The sequence below is a fragment of the Bos mutus genome, chromosome 19, assembly GCF_027580195.1.
Source record: "Bos mutus isolate GX-2022 chromosome 19, NWIPB_WYAK_1.1, whole genome shotgun sequence".
Classification (NCBI taxonomy): domain Eukaryota; kingdom Metazoa; phylum Chordata; class Mammalia; order Artiodactyla; family Bovidae; genus Bos; species Bos mutus.
In genome coordinates, this window is record NC_091635.1 from 23,156,418 (window position 1) to 23,177,190 (window position 20,773).

Here is a 20,773-nt window from a genome sequence, read left to right on the forward strand (position 1 = left end):
GAATGCAAAAGTAGGAAGTCAAGAGATACCTGGAGTAACAGGCAAGTTTGGCCTTGGAGTACAAAATGAAGCAGGACAATGGCTAACAGAGTTTTGCCAAGAGAACAAACACGCTCTTACAACAACACAAGAGACAACTCTACACGTGAGCATCACTAGATGGCCAATACAGAAGTCAGATTGATTATATCCTTTGCAACCGAAGATGGAGAAGCTCTATACAGTCAGCAAAAACAAGACCAAGAGATGACTGTGGCTCAAATCATTAACACCTTATTGCAAAATTCAGACTTAAATTGAAGAAAGTAGGGAAAACCACTAGGCCATTGAGGTATGACCTAAATTAAATACCTTACAGTTATACAGTGGAAGTGACAAATAGACTCAAGGGATTAGATTTGATAGAGTGCCTGAAGAACTATGGACAGAGGTTCGTAACATTGTACAGGAGGCAGTGATCAAAACCATCTCCAAGAAAAAGAAATGAAAAAAGGCAAAATGGCTGTCTGAGGAGGCCTTACAAATAGCTGAGAAAAGAAGAGAAGCTAAAGGCAAAGGAGAAAAGGAAAGATAAACCCATCTGAATGCAGTTCCAAAGAATAGCAACGAGAGAGATGAGAAAGTCTTCCTCAGTGATCAATGCAAAGAAATAGAGGAAAACAATAGAATGGGACAGACTAGCAATCTCTTCAAGAAAATTAGAGATACCAAGGGAATATTTCATGCAAAGGTGGTCACAATAAAGGAAAGAAATGATATGGACCTAACAGAAGCAGAAGAAATTAAGAGAGGTGGCAAGAATACACAGAAGAACTATACAAAAAAGATCTTAATGACTGGACAACCACAATGATGTGATTACTCACATAGAGCCAGACATCTAGAGTGCGAAGTCAAGCGGGCCTTAGGAAGCATCACTATGGACAAAGCTAGTGGAGGTGATGGAATTCCAGCTGAGCTATTTCAATCCTAAAAGATTGTGTGTAAGATGCTGTGTAAGTGCTGCACTCAATATGCCAGCAAATTTGGAAAACTCAGCAGTGGCCACAGGACTGGAAAAGGTCAGTTGCATTCCAATCCCAAAGAAAGGCAATGCCAAAGAATGTTCCAATGACCACACAATTGCACTTATTTCACATGCTAGCAACGTAATTCTCAAAATTCTCCAAGCTAGGCTTCAACAGTATGTGAAGCAAGAACTTCCAGATATTCAAACTGGATTTAGAAAAGGCAGAAGAACCAGAGATCAAATTGCCAACATCCATTGGATCATAGAAAAAGCAAGATAATTCCAGAAAAACATCTACTTTTGCTTCATTGACGACAACTTTTGACTGTGTGGATCCCAACAAACTGCGGAAAATTCTTAAAGTGATGGGAATACCAGACCACCTTACCAGCCTCCTGAGAAACCTGTATGCAAGTCAAGAAGCAACAGTTAGAACCAGACATGGAACAACAGACTGGTTCAAATTGGAAAAGAAGTGCGTCAAGGCTTTGTATTGTCACCCTGCTTATTTAGCTTATATGCAGAGTCATGCAAAATGCCAGGCTGGATGAAGCACAAGCTGGAATCAAGATTGTTGGGGGAAATATCAATAACCTCAGATATGCAGATGACACTACCCTTATGGCAGAAAGTGAAGAGGCACTAAAGAGCCTCTTGATGAAGGTTAAAGAGGAGAGTGGAAATGCTGGCTTAAAACTCAACATTCAAAAAATTAAGATCATGGCATCTGATCCCATCACTTCATGGCAAATAGATGGGGGAAAATGGAAACAGTGATAGACTTTATTTTCTTGGGCTCCAAAACCACTGGAGATGGTGACTGCAACCATGAAATTAAAAGACACTTGCTCCTTGGAAGAAAAGTTATGACCAACCTAGACAGCACATTAAAAAGCAGAGACATTACTTTGCCGACTAAAGTCCATATAGTTAAAGCTATGGTTTTTCCAGCAATCATGTATGGATGTGAGAGTTGGACCATAAAGAAGGCTGAGCGCTGAAGAATTGATGTTTTTGAACTGTGGTGTTGGAGAAGACAAACACCCGATGTTGGGAAAGATTGAAGGCAGGATGAGAAGGAGACAACAGAGGATGAGATGGTTGGATGGCATCACCAACTCAATGGACATGAGTTTGAACAAGTTTCAGGAGATGGTAAAGGGCAGGGAAGCCTGGTGTGCTGCAGTCTATGGGGTCGCAGAGTCGGACACCACTGAGTGACTGAACAAGAAGAAGGATAATTCAGTTCTTGGGTTGAACAGCAGGCTGGTGGGTAGTACCACCCCACCTTTTTATGATGGGACAACTTGGGAAGGACTGGATTTGGGGTAGGGTGGAGGGGAGTTAGGACCTAGTTGGACTATGAAATGCATTCAAGTGGAGATGCTGCTGTTGTTCAGTCATGCAGTTGTCTGACTCTTTGTGACCCCATGGACTGCAGCATGCCAGGCTTCCCTGCCCTTCACCATCTCCTGGAGTTTGCCCAAACTCATGTCCATTGAGTCAGTGATGCCATCCAACCATCTCATCCTCTGTCATCCCTTTCCCCTCCTGCCTTTAATCTTTCCTAGTATCAGGGTCTTTTCTAATGAGTCAGCTCTTCGCATCAGGTGGCCAAAGTATTGGAGCTTTAGCTTCAGACTCAGTCCCTCCAATGAATATTCAGAGTTGATTTCCTTTAGGATGGACTGGTTTGATCTCCTTGCACTCCAAGGCACTTTCAAGAGTCTTCTCCAGCAGCACAGTTCAAAAGATCAATTCTTCGGCGCTCAGACTTCCCTAGTAGAGTGGAGATGTTAGGTAGTTAAATATATAAATCTAGATCTCAGAGGAGAAATCTCAGTCAGAGATAAAGATTTGTAATTCATCAGGCAACAGATGAAGATTATGAAGCCACAGCAATGGCTGAGACGCATAACAAGAGTGAGTGAAGGTGAAGACAAGAAGCCCAAAGACAGAACCTTGAGCCAACTGCCATTCAGAGTTGGTGGAGAAGGAAAGTGAAGGAACCTGAAAAGGAGTAGAAGTGAATCATCACTCACCCATTCCCTGGGTCCCATACATGTCATGTGTGCTGTGTCAGAATCCTTTGAGCCTCTTCCTCATAGCAGGGTTAATAATACATGAATCATTTCCTTGGATGAAAACCAAGGAAGATGGCATCAGAGAAATCCAGGGAAAACGCTTCTTCAACGAGGAGGTGGCCAAATGTGCCAAACGCCCAGAGACTGGGTAACTGAGGCTCAAGAATTGACCTTTGACTCTGGCAAGAGGTAGGTGATACGGACAAGAACCATTTCATGTAATGATGGGGACAAAGGACTGGTTGAAGCAAGAGAGATTGAGAACAAGAGGGATGAGAGGATCAAGAGAGGGTTTCTCTAAGAAGGGTCATAGGACACAGTGATGCACAGGTGATCATAATGAAGGTCCAATCATGCGGGACAAACAGCTGACACAGGAGTAGCTACGGGAGCAACGTCCTGAGACACTCCGAGGAGGATAGAATCCACTGGAGGTGTGGAATGCAGTTTCCACTGTAATCAAAGGCGGTGGTGGGAGCAGGGACAGAATTGGGTGGTTCTTGTGTGACTGCATCCATTATTTCCCTCTGAAGTGTGTGGTGCCATCACCACCTGAAATGGAGGTTGCAAGGGTGGGAGATTAGAGTAGAATTAGTCATCTCAAGAGAAAGTAAAGCTTCTATGGTGTTGAGGTTTGTAGTTTTGATTTTGAAGTGAGTCCAATCACACAGGTATACTGGTTCTTGAGCACACGTTGGATCCAGTCAGGATTTGGGATTTTTCCAGGTGAGTACAATGGATACAGAAAAGGACAAAGGAGGGATCCAGGACTCCAAGCTGGGTAAGGGGAGTGAGGATGTAGCTGGTGGTGCTGCAAGGGGCTAAGGCTGATGGCTCAGGGGTCTCAGAGACTCGCTGGTGTGGGGTAATTCAGTACCTGAGCTGGAGGGAATAGGAGGATCAGGAGGTGGGAAGGTTGAAGTGACCAGGGATGACAAGATCAGGTGTGCCCATTTGAAGCTGTGGCCGAGGTGTGGTTGGGAAGAAAGGTGTGGTTGAATCAAGGAGAGCCTCTGAAAACTCTTGGCTTCCCTTGTGGCTCAGCTGGTCAAGAATCCACCTGCAATGCAGGAGACCTGGGTTTGATCTCTGGGTTGGGAAGATCCCCTGGAGAAGGGAAAGGCTACCCACTCCACTATTCTAGCCTGGAGAATTCCATGGGATCGCAAAGAGTCAGACACAATTGAGCGACTTTCACATTCTGAAATCTCTTAGCTTCTCAGCCCCTCCCAACCTGGGAGTCAGAGAGCAACCTCCTAGCAGGACGGGAAGGGATACATCTCTCTATTGTGCAAACAGAGGCTGAGACTTGAAGATGCTGGATGCTGAAGCTAAAATGTCAGAAGCCGGAGCTCTGACTCTGAGTGCTGGGCTGAGGGAGCATTCTTGGTGTCAGCCCTCCTCTTAGCCTCTGCAGCAGCCAAGCCCCTGGCTCCCCCTCCCAGATCCCACCTGCTCCCTGCCTCACAGCCTTTCCTACATTCCCCAGTCCTCTGGGGAATCTCTGCGGACAGAAGGGCAAGTCCACAGCCACAAGTAACACCTTCTCAGAGCTAACCAGGCTGCACCCATCACTGAAAAATGTTTGTGGCAGACTTTCATGTTTGTTTGCTCCCTCGCTTGTTCACTTAGTTAATCATTCATTCACACCAAGTGGTTCCACCTTTCAGTTATTTTTCATTACGTTTGAGCTGCTAAACCAGCACAAGGGATGAATATTCAAATCACTGTTAAACTGCTCATCCCCCCAACCCACCAGCCAGACGTCCAGCATGTACTGAGTGCCCATCACAGTCCTGCACCGGTGTGACAAACAGGTATCTTATGTCCTCACGTCTGACAAGTCCCATGTCCGTCACTCACCTATTCCCTGGGCCCCATACATGTGTGTGCTGTGTCAGAATCCTTTGAGCCTCTTCCTCATAGCAGGGTCAATAATACATGAATTGCCATCTATCAAAGTTCACATGATGTGTCTTTATTAACTTTTAAGGTCGCCTATATATTGCATTAAAGAGATCTTTTTAAAATTTGTGAAAGTCATGCTTGCTCCTTGTGGAAAATGTAAACAACGACAAAGTGTACAAAATAAAAAACCTCCCTTAAAATCGACTACTTCCATTCCTCTATCCCACAGTGCAGACCACTGTCAAAAGTGTGGCCAGAGTGGTTTAATTTTTATCCTTCAGTATCTTTTCTATACATTTGCAAAGGGGAAATATATATATTAATTATATGGTGTAGTATATGTTTACAAGTTGAGGTCATAGACTATTGTTCTGCAACTTGCCTTTTCTCTGTAACAGTAAATGAAAGACATCTTGCCAGGTCGGTTCTTCAGACCCACTTCCTTCTTTTTAAAGGCTGCAGAGCATTCCCAGTATGGAGGGACCTGGTATATTGAACAGGCTCCTATCAGCCGACATTAAAGGTGTTTTCAATTATCCCCAGCTACAATGCTGATGGACATGTCTCTGAACTTTTATATGAGCATTTCTGAAGGATCATTCCTGGAAGTGGAATTGCTGGCTCAAGGGCATTTTAAATTTTAATGGTTACCAGGCATAGTGCCAGACACACAGTAGGGTCTTTGTAAGTATCTGTGTAGTGAATGGCTACTGCTGGATTGCCCTCCAGGAAGAACACGCCATTTCCACTCCCACCAACAGCAGACAGGCACAGTACTGACAATTTCTGCTACTCAAGCCCAGCCAGGCTGGGCTTCAGGATAACCACTTTCCTCTAGGCCACTCTGCTGCTGCTGGGAAGGATTTAAAGCCCCTACGTCACCTTCAATGAAAGGCAGGCATCCTGATAGGGGATGACCTCCTCTTCCAGGTCTGCAAAGCCCATGGCTTAACACCCTCCCACTAGGGCGGGTGTTTACCACAGGGAGGGCAACCATGCGGGACGGGTGCTTTCCATGTTTACACAAAGCACCTCATATCTTTCTTCTGCTCCCCCGATCCACCCCTGAAACGGAAGGGAGACTTCCTGTGACTGGGCTCACTCTAGCACCAGCTCCAGAGCTATGCTGTCTCTAACTGCTCTTCTTCTTCTGGGTCCCTGCCTCCAGCAGGAACAGCCCCTATCCCTAGCATCTTTGAGGCTGGCTATGCCATCTCCCTGCCCCTGGCCCTGGCCCTGTCACCTGACTAGGACCTGGGGCCCCAAGAAAGGCTATTATTGGGAGAGGCCTGCAGAAGGAATCCTTACCAGCACACCAGGGCCAGTTCTACCTCCAACCCCCCCAGGAACACTGGCCAGCACTGCTTCTGTGCCCTCTGCCAGGGAGCAGTGCCAAGGCAGGGTCCTGTGGAGAAGCTCAGACCTGCCCGAGCCCCCAGGATGCTGGCACAGGGGTGTCTCTCACACTGCATGTCCCATGCCAGTCCCCACAGGGATAATGATGCCCCTGTGGAGACTGTCTCCCAGGCTGCAGTGGTGACTGCCTCTCCTCTGAGGGGTTAAGCCTGCAGATGAGGCTGAGGTGGCGGTGCCCAGAACCCCATGGGACTGGAGGAGAAGGGCAGATCTCTCTCCTCTCCTCCCTCCCGAGATTCCAGGGTAGAGCAGATCAAGGTCTCCAAGACCCTGCCCCACAGATGGCCAGCCTCCCTTACTCACCTCCGCGGTGCCCCATCCCCACCCCCATAACGACAGAGTCAGAACTGAGTTCTAAGTTTCCTAAGGGAAAGCAGGAGGACGGGATGAGGAAGCACACGGTGGTCACTCCCCATCTCTAGTCCCCGTCCGGACTCTTTGGCACCCAAAGACCTCAAGGAACCAGAGGTCAAAGCATCTGCCGAGATCCTCTCCTGGTGGGTGACCTACTGATGTGCTATTCTTCCAGGCTCATCAATGGTGGGATTTTTCAGGCACAGTGACCTCCAATTGCACCCCACCCCCTACACACACACACACACACACCCATGTACCCCAGCAGTGCCTGAGCTCACCTCCCCACAGTCAGAGGCAGATTCTCAGCAACAATCAACTGAAATTTAGTGAGAACATGTGTTGGGGGTGCGGGGAGGACAATGGGGTCTTCTCTACTCAGGTAGAATGGGAGAGAGGTGAAGCAGCCCCATCTGGCAGGGTGCATTGGTGCCCTCCCAAACCTCTCAGAGCTGGACGTCCAGGCCACACTGGCACCCCAGGGTGCAAGCCTCCTCCACTGCTCAGAGGAGTCCATTCCACTGCTGGCACCTCCAACTGTTCACATTTTCCTCCTGGCAGCCTCTAACTTACAATGCGAGGTGAGGGGTAGACATGTCACTCCAGACCAGCCCTTGAGACAAGAGAAGCAGCTGACATGGAACAAGGGTAGAAAAGCAATAAATTAAAGCCAAGAACTGCCAGAGGTGTGGCAGGATGGGCGAGGGTGCTCCAGGGCTCCTGAGAGTCTCTGGTTTGACCCAGGAAGCACTGGGGAGGTGGCTGATGACAGGGTTCCAGGCTGGAGGTGGATCAGAAGGTGGAGTTGTCAATGCCTCTGCAAAACCCGGCATATTCTTCAGGCCTGAAGCTGTAGGGAGGGGGTGGCTCCAAGGGAGGCAGACCCAGGACAGGCTTCAGAATAATCTGGAGGGAAAGGAGGGGACACAGTGACTTCTTAGGGCGGGCCACTGGTCATCGACACCCATGTGCTGGTGGAGGCATGTTTATCAGGGAGAGGAATGACCCCAATGGTGGCAGAGCCCACCCCAGGGCCCAGAGACATGGCGTAAGGACACTCTTCACTGCCCCAGTGAAGAGTGATCTAAAAATCAGAAAAGGGAGGTATAGACAGCTGAGGGACAGAGCAGGGGTTGGGATGGATACCCACCTCACTGTAGGGGGGCGGGGGCTCAGAAATGGGTGCTGTGACCCTCTCTACAGGCGCAATGGGGGGCTGTTCCGGGAGGGCTGTTGGGGCCTCCTGCTCTGACTTTCTGCAGTTGAGATACAAGTGCTTAGTCACGCCATAGATGCACAGGAGGAGTATGATGATCAGGAAGATGATGACAGAAGTCCTGGGGTAACGAACCACCACCATCAGGCCGAGTTTCCAGTCACCACACCGCCCTCCCTCCTTTGACCTAGCCCCACCCTTCACAGCAGGAAGTCCAGTCTAGTCCTGTGTGGGCCAGACCCATCGGAGGACTGTGCCCAGAGCAACTGGCTCAGGGCTCACCTTAAGGGGTGGGAGAAGAAGTCATACTGCTCCAGCTGGTACTCTTGGCAACAGTCGCTCCCACAGCATTTGAATCCCTTAGGGCAGGTTCTGGGAGTGGGGTGGGATAGAGGCTCTTGGTATCAAGGTGGGGGTGGGGGAGGAGGGCAGAAGGATCCTAGCTTCCCTAAAACCCACCATGTGCTCAGGGCACAAGCCACACCTTTGGCAGAGCAGGGTTACAGGTTCCTCTGGGCTTAGTGGGAGGAATCTGGGGCTGGGATCGGGACCTGGGTTTCAGGTTCAGCTCACTACTGGCCTTGTGCACTCCTGCCAAGGTACATTCCTTACTGGGCCCCACTTTCCTCATCTATAAAATGGGTGTAATGAATGTCCTGTTGACCCTACTGGACAGGCGTGGGATTGAGAGTTGCAGTGGTTACAGCATCACTCTAAAGAGGTGCAGGGGGCGAGGGACAGTGGGGAGGGTCCAGGAGCGAACTCTAAAAGTGAATGGCGGGATGATGGACCCCACAGAACAGGAGGCAAGAGAGACTCAGTGTTCCTGAAACATCCAGGGCTGACTCGGTAGAAACACTTTGCCACCCAGAGAGCAACCCCCCTCAGCCCCTCCTCATTATGGGGAGTGACCCCCAAGTGTGAAACTGCCCATGGGTTGGTTGGTGGAAGGAGTGAGGGGGTAAAAGAGTGGACTCCCCCTCTCTGGGTTGGGGGGGGTGGTTTCTGGCTAGAAGGGGAGTGGGTGAGGATGATGAAGGCAGGCAGGGCAGGATTTGGGGTGTCTTCTCTCAACAATGGAAGTTACAGCCCAAACCCCAGACTTACAAGAGACCACATGTGGCTGCAGCCTGTGGAAGAGAAGAGGCAAAGGTTTGGGTCATAAACTGGGGGCCAGGGTTCCTACCCAGATGCCACCCAGATACCTCACAGCCCCGAGGATCAGCATTTTCCCTCAAGCCTGCTTTCCACCTCACTCCACATGTCCCCTGGGTCAACGGTTGCAGCCTTAGCTGCCCGCCTGGTGGCCCCAGCTCCCCGTCCTCTTCTCGTCACACCTCCTACCACATTTGCTCACCCCTAGGTCTGTAAGCTCACACCACTAACCCACCCTTCCAACCCACAGCCATCACAGCCCCCCACCGAAGTCACTCCCGACACCTTGGCAAGTTCCTATCCCACAAATCCGATCACCAGAAACCTTGCAGGAAGCTCCCCTCAGTGCCTCCCTGGGTCCCAGACACCATGACCAACCCACCACCCACTGGGAGCTCCCCGGCTACAGGGGCAGGACCTTGTCCCTGAGCCTTCAGGGCCCACTGAACTCCCAGTCATCCTTCAGACCCAGGCTGGGCTTTCCTGGCTCTGAGAAATGCTGGACCCTCCTCTCCAGAAACAGCTCCCCCCTCCCTCCCTCTTCCGCACTAGTTCTGTGCCACGTGGAGGCTATCATTATAGAATTTCACCTGATTAACATAAAAATATGTGTATAAGCCCTGCTTGGAGTGCTCTCTCCCCAGGAATCTGAGAGGCTGGCTCCAGCACCTTCTCTGACCATCTTCCTTAAAATTACATCTACTCTCACAAAGCACTTCTTTTCCCCTGACTGTGCTTACTTTCTCTGCATAGCTCCTGTCAACATCTAACACACTACGCATTTCATTTTATCTTGCTAGTTGTTTGTCTCCTCAGTAGAAAACTCCACCAGGGAAGGGATTTTTGTCTGCTGAAAACCAATACTCAGGATTTTGGCAGAATGAATGAAAGAACATTCACTGACAACCTGGTTTCATTTCATCCTGGTTGCTCCCAGGCAGTGAGGGGAGGAAGGGAAGCAGGCGGAGGAACACAGCTAAAGGGGGGTCATCTGTCACCCCACCTCAGCCTCCAGGGGGATAAAAAACCACAGCTCAAGAATAAGAAGCCAACTTTTTTTCATGAGACCACCATATCTCTTTCTTTGGGAGTCGGGGGAGGGTCACACAGCATATAGGGATCTTAGTTCCCTGACGGGGGATTGAACCTGTGCCCCCTGCAGTGGAAGTGGGAAGTCTTAACTACTGGACCGCCAGGGAAGTCCCAAGACCATGATATCTTTATATCTTGAAATAACAGTTCACTTGCTAATGACAACAATAAAGCTCGTAATACCAATGACAGCCGATAACGGTTGGGCTGACCCCCCTTTTCTGTGCTCAGTTCCCTGTACACACCTCCTTCTCTCAAGCCTTGGCCAGTAGGGTCAGGAGCAGGAATGAACCCCTGCAGGTTGGCCCAGAGAAGGTGAGGTGACTGCAGAGTTGGGGACAGCCCAAGGGGTCCAGGCACTCAGCATATCCACGTCCCCTCATCCCAGCTCCTGTGCCTCCCTCTCTCCTGGCCCCCAACTGAGAAAAAGACAGCAGATTTAACGAATTAATCTTGAGCTCCTGTTTGGACGAGCAGGGGATCCTCTCCCAGATTATCTCCCCTTCACCCACTTCTTAAACAGGGGGTGATCTTGACTGAGGTGGTATCAACATTGGGGCGATTCTGGGCAACTTCAACTTAACTTACACGTGGACCGAGGGTATTAACAGCCTGCCCCATGGAGTTGTTGGGAGAAATCAACAAAAGGATGCACAGCCCAGTGTTGGCACAAACCCATTGCAGGTGATGGAGAAGGAGTAACAGGGCTTTTGGGGTGAAGCCGCTCAGCACAGTTAGCGAATGTTGTGGGGAACTGGCCTGGCCCTTCCCTCAGACTCTTATAGAGGTTAAAAATCCATATTCTAGAGCCATGTCAGTTTCCAGGATAATCTCCCATCCCAGAACCAGAAAGACTGCCCTTCCCCCAGGCTGGGGGGAGAGAGGAATGTGAGGATGTTGACACCCTGCCTTACCCTTGGAAATCAGATTTCGAGATCATCCCAGCCTTGGGTCAGGCAGCCAGATCAAATCCTATCACCCGCTAGAATCCTACCCCTACTCCAAAAAGAGGAGAGGGAGCCTCCTTTTCTCCAGGCCACAAGCACAGATACACAGTCCCAGAGAGGGCCAGGACTTCCCCCAAGGTCACCCAGCACTGCAAGAACGGAGCTGGGGAGACAAGCTGGCGAGACGTCCAGATCTCAGTCCAGACCTCAGGTCCCGGCTTTCTGACGCTGAGGGAAGGAGCAAGAAGGGCGAGTCAAGGCTAATTGGGGGTCAAAGACCCCAGTCTCCGAGAGGCGCTAGATGTCAGCGGCGTGCGGGAATAGGTCCTACGACCCAGTACCCCACTAGGTGAAGGAACCCAGACCTTCTCAGGACCTCCCTCCGCGTCTTCTACCTATTACCTCCCCGGCGAAAAAGAGAAAGGAGTTGCTAACTGCCTGTGATCACGAGGAGATCCTGACGATGGAAGGTGGTGATTGGAAGTCAGAAGCAAGTCCCTGACCCACAAGAATAGGGGCCTGAAAGTTCCACAGTTTTACCTCCCAAGCGCTCACCTGTTGGAGGCCGGCCAGCAGGCCGAACAGCAAGAGGCTGGCGACCCAGGTATCAGACATTCTTGCCTGGGGGCCACTGAGCTTCCGAGTGTAGGGGAAGGAGGAGAGAGGCGGGGCCGCGACTTCTCCCACGACTCTCCACCTATAGGGCCCTACCTCGGGATGGGGGCGGAGCTGACGCACCCGGGAAGAGCCCAACCTGGGAAAAGGAGGGGGAGGGGGAGGAGGAAGAAGTCTGGATTGGGAAATGGGAGTTAGAAAAGATTATCTGATTTTAAATATATATATATTTAAAATATTTTAAATATATATAATAAATATATCACTCAGTCGTGTCCGACTCTTTGCGACCCCATGGATTGTGGCCTATCAGGCTCTTCCGTCCATGGGATTTTCCAGGCAAGAGTGCTGGAGTGGACTGCCATTTCCTTCTCCAGGGATCTTCCCAACCCAGGAATCGAACTCGGGTCTCCTTATTGCGGGCAGACGCTTTACCGTCTGAGCCACCAGGAAGCCCTTTATTTATATGTATATATATATATATACACATACACACACATATACATACACACACACACACACACACACACACACACATATATATATATATATATATATATAGTGGTGTCAGTTCAAGACTGCTGAGCTACCCTTTCCCAACCCCTAACTGCTCCACCCTCTAAGTGGTCCCAAGCTTGAGATGGAGAGGGGCTGCGGGCCGAGCAAGCTGGACCACTGGAAGTCCCTTCCCACGTGGACTTCTGAGGGGCAGAGGGAGAGCGGAAGCGAAGGCCTTGGAGTGGATTGAGGGGATTGTAACGGAGGGAGGTGCCACTTTTTGTTTTGTTTTGTTTTGCCGAGAAGAGAGGGAGGGGCGGCCTGCTTGATTTCTGGGGAAGGAGAACCAAGAGTAGAGCACTGGTACAGTCCTGCCCCGCCCCCACCCCCCTGGAAATCCAGGGAGGAGGCGTTTGTACATTTCCTCCATTTGACTACAGGGGAAATTGAGGCCCCAGGATTCTTAGACTAGTTCCTGAGTCCGCAGAGCTGAGTCCGCAGAGCCAGGCGAGCCGGGGCGCGGGCGAGCAGGCCCACCCACATTCCTAGAAAGACCCCCCCGCCCCGCCCGCCCGAGGCCGCGCTCCTGGCCTGCAGGGGCTGGATTCCGACCAGCCGGCGCGCCCAGCCCTGAGGCGCGTTGTGCTTTCCGGATCCGGCCGGCAGGTGGCAGCATCGCTCAACGCGGGATTTCCCCCGGAGCCAGGCGAAGCAGGGCGGGGACCTGGGTTGGGTCTCCCCGAACTCTCTCCCCGGGGGACCAGGCTGGAGGGTGGGGTGGGAGACCGTCTCGGTGGGCGATCAGCAGAGGGGAGAGCCAGACTCCCAAACACAGATGAGACGTAAGGAAACCTTGCGGGAGTTGGAGAGATGGAGGCCGGACACTTGGGGTAGGGGCGAAATGGAGATGGTCGTTGGGGTGCTGTTCCTAGACCTGGGGAAACGGGGAGGGATCCTGGAGAGGATCAGTTCTTAGGTGCTTAGAAGTTCCTGCTGTGTCTCAAGTCTGACTTCGCCCCTGAAAACTAGCCCCAACCTAGTAGGAAAGGACAGCCATCCTCCTTTGGCTTTTTCTTTCTTCTCTGCATGCTTTCTCCTTACCTCTGTTTCTCATCCCTCCCAGTCCGGTCATCTGTCTTCTGTTTAACCCCTCCTTGCTTTGCCGTGTTTCTCCCTGTCTCTGTCTCCATGCAGTTTCTCTCCATTCCTACGTGTTCCCTGTTTTCCCATCTCTGTTTCTCCTCTTTGTTAATCTCTGTCTGTCTTCGTGGAGGAGTCTGTTTTTCTGTCTGTTTCCATTTCCCTTATCTCTGGTTTGCTCCCGTGTCTGTGTCTCACTGACTCTCCTGATCTCTCTCGGTGTATCTCTCTCTCCTTGGTTTCTTTCTCTGTCTCTGTTTCTCATTATCTGTTGGCCCCTAAGGACAGAATCTTCCAGTCTCTGATCCAAGCGGAATTGGGATCTGGCCCCAGAGAATGCCTTCTCTATTTGCAGTTCCTGTTGACTGATCTTGGAGAAGGGAATGGAGAGTGGGGGCATGGAGCAGCATGTCTTTCCTCCTCCCGCAGCAGTTGGCTATGGACCTAGCCCGCTCCTCTGCCAAAGGAGACATAGTGCAGAGGGTTCTGGAGCTTTCTCCCCCCAGCACCCATGCTGCTGCTTCCTTAGTGAGTTGTTGCTGACTTGGGCTTCCAGGGCCCTGTTGCTCCAACACCCAAGACCTGAGGTATCTGCCCGGAACCTTCTGCCCCTCTGCCCAGGCCTGGAGCCTGACAGAGGTGTAGCCTTTCGGGTAGAGGAAGATGGGTGAGCTTAGGGAGAAGGGTATCCTAGGGAGTGGAATGAGGATGCTAAAAAGGGCATGCAGGAGCTTCAGGGGTAGACATACGAGGCTGAAAAGGTGAAGGGACCAGGCAGGTTGGCACCCTGAGGAGAAGCAGGAGGAGGGCAGGATGATGGCATTGCTTCCCTCTGGCGTCCACTGACACAGATGTAGGATTGCCAGACAAAATACAGGATGCCAGTTAAATTTGAATTCCAGATAAACAGTGAATAACATTTTAGTATAAATAAATATGTCCCATACAATATTTGGGACATACTTAAACTAAAATTTAGTTGTTATCTGAAATTCTAACTGAGTGTCCTGTATTTTTATTTCTTAAATCCAGCAACCTTACCCACATCCCTGATATGTTGTAGGAGAATATCTACTCTACTCCCTGCCCCGTGTCTCCCCAGTGGGAAAGTGAGGCTCCTGGGCAGAGTCTAGAGGGCCTCTGGAATCTGTTTCTGGATCCCCAGTGTTTTTTCATGACATCAGACTTCCTTTCTATGCTCCTTCCGGCAGATGGGGATGGGCTGAGCAGCCTGGAGGTGGGCGGTCCCAGCTCAGGCCAAGAACACCAGGCCCTGTTGTCAGCATGCATCATGGCTCCAAGGGCCCCAGCATTCCTGGTGGGTGAGGTCGGTTGGGGGTGGAAGCACAGTGGGGCCCCAAACTGAGCAGACAGGGGCCTGGTCTTGTCTAGGGGCAGGAGGGTTGTGGACAATGACAACACCTTCTGTTCAACACTCTGGCAGTGGGTGGGCAGTGCATGTATGTGTGTGCGTGTGTGCTCAGATATACAGGGACATGAGGGCAGGGAGGCCCAGAAGCCTCACGCAGACAGTGGGTCCTTCTAGAGTCCATGCCAGTTTCCATCTGGGGTTTCCCAAGAGCAGCACAGTTGCAGCGTCTTACTACTGGCTCGAGCCTCCCTGGCCCATTTGCTAAAGAAGGAGCTGATTGTGCACCCAACAAGGGCCCAGCTTGAAGGGCCTCAGAGGTCAGCTGGGCCACCCGCTCTCTTCTCAGAGAAGGCAGCTGAAGACCAGAGGGGTGGAAAGGCCAAATCACAGGGGACACTGGGGCTGAGTCAGGACCCAACTACGCAGGCCCTAAGACCCCACACCCAGTGGTGCCTCCGGGGTGGCACACATGTCAGGCCTGGGGAGCCTCTGCTAAGGCTGGAGGAACTCACTGGGAGCTGCAGTGGGAGGCCTCGTGCAGCCTGGCTCAGCCAGGCCCCAGGCAGGCCCTGGGTAAGAGGCAAGAGCCAGACTGAGTTCTGTTCCTCTCACCTCCCTCCCCACCATGCTGTGGTGGACACTGATCCCCATAAATGACATGGCCTTGGGCAGGGATCTTTCTTTCAGAAATACCCAGAATGTTCTGCCCTAACCCAGCTCTTAGAAGAAAAGTTATGACCAACCTAGACAGCATATTAAAAAGCAGGGACTTTGCCAACAAAGGTCCGTCTAGTCAAAGCTATGGTTTTTCCAGTAGTCATGTATGGATGTGAGAATTGGACTATGAAGAAAGCCGAGCGCCAAAGAATTGATGCTTTTGAACTGTGGTGTTGGAGAAGACTCTTGAGAGTCCCTTGGACTGCAAGGAGATCCAACCAGTCCATCCTAAAGGAAATCAGTCCTGAATATTCATTGGAAGGACTGATGCTGAAGCTAAACTCCAATACTTTGGCCACCTGATGTGAAGAACTGACTCATTGGAAAAGACCCTGATGCTGTGAAAAATTGAAGGCGGGATGAGAAGGGGATGACAGAGGATGAGATGGTGGGATGGCATCACTGACTCAATGGACATGAGTTTGAGTAAGCTCCGATAGTTGGTGATGGACAGGGAGGCCTGGTGTGCTGCAGTCCATGGGGTCACAAAGAGTCGGACACAACTGAGCGACTGAACTGAACAGAACTGAACCCAGCTCTGCCTGTAGGGACAGTATTACATTGTGTTAATAAGTGTGCCACTTGTTAGCGTGTGCTGTGTGACTTTAGTCAAGAAACCAAACCTCTGTGCCTTTCTACACTTATCTGTGAAGGGGGTGTGGGGGCGGATAACAGTACCTCCTTTGTCACACAGGGTCACTGTGAAGATGAAATCAGCCACTCAGTGTCTGGCATACAGTAATGGTAAATAAATATTACCTTGATAGGGAATTCCCTGGTGGTCCAGCGGCTACAAGTCTGCACTCCCAATACAGGGGGCCTGGGTTCGATTCCTGGTTGGGGAACTAGATCCCACGTGCCACAACTAAGACCCTATGCAGCCAAATAAATAAAAATAAATATTTTTAAAAATTTTCCTTAATAACAATATGCTACAATAGCTAAGACATGGAAGTAATCTAAGTGTCTATCGATAGATGAATGGATAAGAAGAGGTGGTATTATCAGCTATGAATGAATGAATGAATGAATGAAATAATGAAAGAATGAAATAATGCCATTTGTAACATAATAGATGGACCTAGAGATTATTATACTAAGTCAGACAGAGAAGGATAGATTATATGTGAACTCTAAAAAATGATACAAATGAACTTATTTACAAAACAGAAATAGACTCACAGACAGAAAACAACTTTATGGTTACCAAAGGGATAGTACAGGTTGGGGGCAGAGGAGAGACATAAACAGGAGCCTGGGATACAGGCTACTATGTATAAACTAGGCAAACAAGAACCTACTGTATAGCACAGGGAGCTATACTCAGTATCTTGTAATAACGTGTGATGGAAAAGAATCTGAAAAAGAATATATATGCATCACTTTGCTGTACACTTGGAACTAACATAGCTTGTAAATTAGCTATCAGTCAGTAAGTATGTTAGTTGCTCAGTCGTGTCAGACTCTTTGTGACCCCATGGACTGTAGCCTGCCAGGCTTCTCCATCCACGGAATTCTCCAGGCAAGAATACTGGAGTGGGTAGCCATTACTTCTGCAGGGGATCTTCCTGATGCTGGGATCTAACCAGGGTCTCCTGCACCGCAGGCAGATTCTTTGCTATCTGAGCCACCAGGGAAGCCCTGTAAATTAGCTATCAGTTCAGTTCAGTTCAGTCGCTCAGTTGTGTTGGACTCCTTGTGACCCCATGAACCGCAGCAGGCCGGGTCTCCTTGTCCATCACCAACTCCCGGAGTTCACTCAGACTCACGTCCATCGAGTACTTCAATTTAAAAAACACACAAAATAATAATAAGCAATAAATGTTTCTTTCCTGGTAAAGGGGCCCAGAGCTTTTTGTCTCCGTTTCCTACGGAGACAGAATGAGGTGCTAAGAGATCGAGGGTATTGTTTCCCTCTGAAAATTGTTCTAAGCCCTTCTAGACCGGCCACTGAAGTCTAGCCCCACTTCCCGCTGTTCCCTGCTCACTAGCCCCCTCTGCTGTCCAGTAGGCGCTTTGGGCCCCACCCCAGGGAGGTGGGGTTGACTGCTCCTGGAGGGCCACAGGGGTGTGGCAGTGGTGCTGGATCCAGGAATTTGAGAATTCCCTCTCTTCCTGGTTTGTTTCCCATTTCTGCTCCCACTGAGCATTGCCTGGGCTCCCCTCAGCCTCATGGGGACTGTGCTCTTCCCTGACTGCCCCCATCCCCTGTGGCTCCCCGAGGCCATCAAGGGATGTCCTCAAAGCCTCCAGCCTGACCTCCTCCTTGCCCCTGGTGGGGTATGTCACTCTCTCATTCCTTAACTTCTAGAGGCTCCCACTTCTGCCTAAATAAATCCTACCTCCAGAAGACCTTGGGTCCTTCATAACTAGCCCCATCTGTCCTCCTGGCCTGTCACTCTCCCTGTCCTGCCCACAAGCCCTCCAGCCACATGCCCAGCCCTTTCTGCTCCTCTCCTTTCCTCTGTACCTAGTACACCTGCCCCATGCCTCCCTGAAACCTAACAAATTCTCATCCATCCTTCAAGGCTCAGATCAAATACCACCTCCTCCAGAAAGCCTTCTTGGACTTGAATCCTCCTGCAATGAAGTAATGATCCCCTTCCTGCTTACCCCTCCCCGAGCCTTTCTCTGGGCCTTTCTGACGCACTTGGCCATTCTCCCTTGAAGATGTGTGTACATGTCCTAGTGTTCCCACCAGGCTGCAGGGGCCAGCCCAGTTCTGATTCAGCTTTCATTTCCCATGGTGCTTTGTTCCAAGTAAACACTGGCTCTGTTGTCACTGAGTTGAAGCTGGTTGGGGGCCTCCTAGGGTCAGGGCCCAGATTTCTCCAAGGGGATAGGGAATGAATTACCGGAGTCCTTAATGGGGGGCTCTTGGTTGCCGAGGTTATTCCAGACTGACCAGGTTTCCCATCTCCACAGACTGTGTGGTTTGGGAAATTCACCTCTTCTGCTTTCTGCCCCCTCCCCAAGTATACACATACCCCTTCACCTTGTGTAAGTGAGATGGCTCCCCAGGGATTGAGCAATTCCTACGGGGCCCGCTGCAAGGAATGCGTGGCTCCCTGTCCACCTTCCAGGACACGCAGGATGCTTGCTGGGTTGCCAATAGGAATTCTTGGCAATGAGATCAGGGTCTGAGTCTTCTTCCCAGCATTTCTTTGAAAACTAAAGCCCACTGGCCCGTCACTCATTCTCAGGGTGATGGGTCTGGCTGTGGGAAGATAATGTCTTTAATTGACCCTGGGCTGAGCCACCAACCCGCGTGCCAGGAGGATGGAGAGGGGAGTGCCACCTGACGATTATCGGTGCAGGGAGCTTATTATCCTAATGAGCAGGTTGGAGGAGCTCAACTAATGCTCACCTTCCCAGAGTCTTAGCAGAGACAAAAACTGCATTTGGCAGCCTTTATCCTTCCAAAGTGTAGGTTTCTGGGGCACAGCCAGTGGTGGGAAGGGAAACACCTCCAAGAGGTGGGTGGTGGGAAGTTCAGAGGAAAGAAGGCTAAGCTACTGAGCTTTGGCTGTCTTGGGTGGCAGAGGGAGCATGGCCACTAAGACTCAGATGTGAAGAACTTAACTCAGGTTAAGGGTCTTCAGAGCCCTCCAGCCCTGGTTCCCTGCTTCCGGGGCTCTTTCTCCCCAACGCTACCCCTCCTCCCAACAGCTCTTCTCCCGTCCCCACCCTTGATGCTGTCTCTTAGAGATAAGACCCTGTAGTCAGAGAGAAGAAAGGGGTTGAGGAACCCCTAGGGCCCCCACTTTGTAGCTCTGTGCTTGGCCCCTTGAGAGAGGGTTCTTTCGCACCCTGTTTGTTGCTACCTCTGCTGACATCCAAATGTTACAAGGGATTGTGGTTAGACTTCAGAAGAACTTCCCAATCCCAAACAAGTGGGGGATTCCAGGTGGCCATTAGAAAGGGTAGCCCCTCTGTGAGTTGGGCATTTTGAGGAGACGGCTTCTAAAGGGTCTGGGAACTGAGACTAAAATGCAGAGAAGACACAGCTTAGGACATCCCTGAAACTGATCACCAGTTAGGGACCTGGGAGTTAGGCGAAGAATGAGCGTGAGCAGAGGGGCGGGGAAGCGAGGTGGGCAGAGATCACATTCTTCCGCAAGCCATAGCTCCTTTAAGCAGCCACATCATCTGGCCCCTAGCCGAGCACAGACTTGGCTGGAGTTGTGTGCACACACGCGTGGGTGGGCGCATGTAGTGTGTGTCTGCATGTGTGTTCATACGTGAGTGCACACCACCCAGCCTCTCGTATGGATGCAGCAGCCCCCTCTCAGCACCCCTGGCTTCCTTATCACCAGGCCAGCCTTTAGGGGGCTGCCTCCAGGATCCCCTCACCCCAGTGGCCCTGTTAGCACCTCCTCCCTCCCTTGTTAGCGCCTCACAGCCCCTCTTCCTCCTCAGCCCCTGCTGTCCCCAGAGAGAGGCCGGTGGCTTGCAGCCCAGTTCTCCTCTTCCGACTCTGCTTCAGCTGCTATTTTCTGAAGCTTTGTTCTGCTTTCTAGCCCTGGAACCCCTGCCCTCTTCATCCTCCTTCATCTACGTGGAAAGGTCCTTTCCTGAATAAGCCAGCCTGGGGTGAGGGGTGAAGTTGGTGCCCCTACAATCTAGCACACATTCCTCTTCCAGGCTGAGGCACAAAGCAAGCTCCTCAATCAGCCTCTCCTGCCTAGAGGATAGGAGGTGGCAAGTCTGGGAGGGAACCTGTTTTAGGTGCCAAAGCTGGGTCCTGGTGCCAGCTGTGCCACCCTCACCTGGACACACAACCACCCTCTTTGCAGCTGTGGGATAGGGAGAGAGTTGGTAGGGGAGAGGGATGGGGTAGAAGTGTCTTCTACCCGCTTCTCCAGGATGGCTGTGCCCAGCCTCAGCCTGGGCTGCCGAGTGGGACAGGGTGGTCCTGTGCCTGGAGCCAGGCTGTCAGCCTGCCAGGACTGCAGGTTTCCTCTCCTGAAGGGCCCCTTCCTGGCCAGCTTTGATGTGTCTGCGAGGTTACTGAAGGATGTTTGGCTTCAGGGCAGGGTGCCAGGATAAACTCCCTCTGCCTGCTGGGCCAAACCACTGCCTGCTCAGCGCCCAGCTCAGTGCCTGCCTCCCCCAGCCCAGGCCCAGCCTACCCCAAACCCGGTGCTGCCCTGCTCACTTGGGGGTGGGCACCGAGTTGCCGTGGTTACTGCTAGTGGGGAGAGGCTCTGAGGCCATTGGATGCCCTGTCTCAGAGGCTGGCACTGGGGT

The 20,773-nt window shown here is 51.2% G+C and overlaps 1 protein-coding gene across 5 annotated transcripts; it reads right to left on the minus strand.

The window, feature by feature from the left end:
- Positions 1 to 5,075: 5,075 nt before the first annotated feature.
- Positions 5,076 to 14,635, minus strand: TMEM92 (transmembrane protein 92). Of its 5 annotated transcripts, none has more exons than XM_014476536.2 (5): positions 11,737 to 12,149; positions 9,095 to 9,117; positions 8,270 to 8,359; positions 7,922 to 8,027; positions 5,076 to 7,677 (listed from the first exon to the last, which is right to left on the minus strand). In XM_014476536.2, exons 1-5 carry the CDS (start codon positions 11,794 to 11,796, stop codon positions 7,564 to 7,566), a joined length of 393 nt encoding a protein of 130 aa, XP_014332022.1. In that variant the 5' UTR covers positions 11,797 to 12,149; the 3' UTR covers positions 5,076 to 7,563. The 5 variants fall into 5 exon arrangements, with proteins under 5 accessions (XP_014332022.1, XP_005890385.1, XP_070244898.1 ...); XM_005890323.3 differs by having other exon boundaries at positions 7,922 to 8,108; positions 11,737 to 11,969; XM_070388797.1 differs by lacking the exons at positions 9,095 to 9,117; positions 11,737 to 12,149 and adding an exon at positions 13,396 to 14,635.
- Between the last annotated feature and the right edge of the window lie 6,138 nt (positions 14,636 to 20,773).

What these genes read in the sequence shown, in the direction of transcription:
- TMEM92 (XM_070388796.1), bottom strand. Translation starts at nt 13,499, where the DNA reads ATGGAGAGAAACTGCATGGAGACAGAGACAGGGAGAAACACGGCAAAG. An exon ending in TTCTTCTCCCACCCCTTAAG is followed by an intron (nt 8,109 to 8,269) that starts GTGAGCCCTGAG and finishes TCGTTACCCCAG; the next exon opens with GACTTCTGTCATCATCTTCC. An exon ending in CCCCGCCCCCCTACAGTGAG is followed by an intron (nt 7,678 to 7,921) that starts GTGGGTATCCAT and finishes CTTTCCCTCCAG; the next exon opens with ATTATTCTGAAGCCTGTCCT.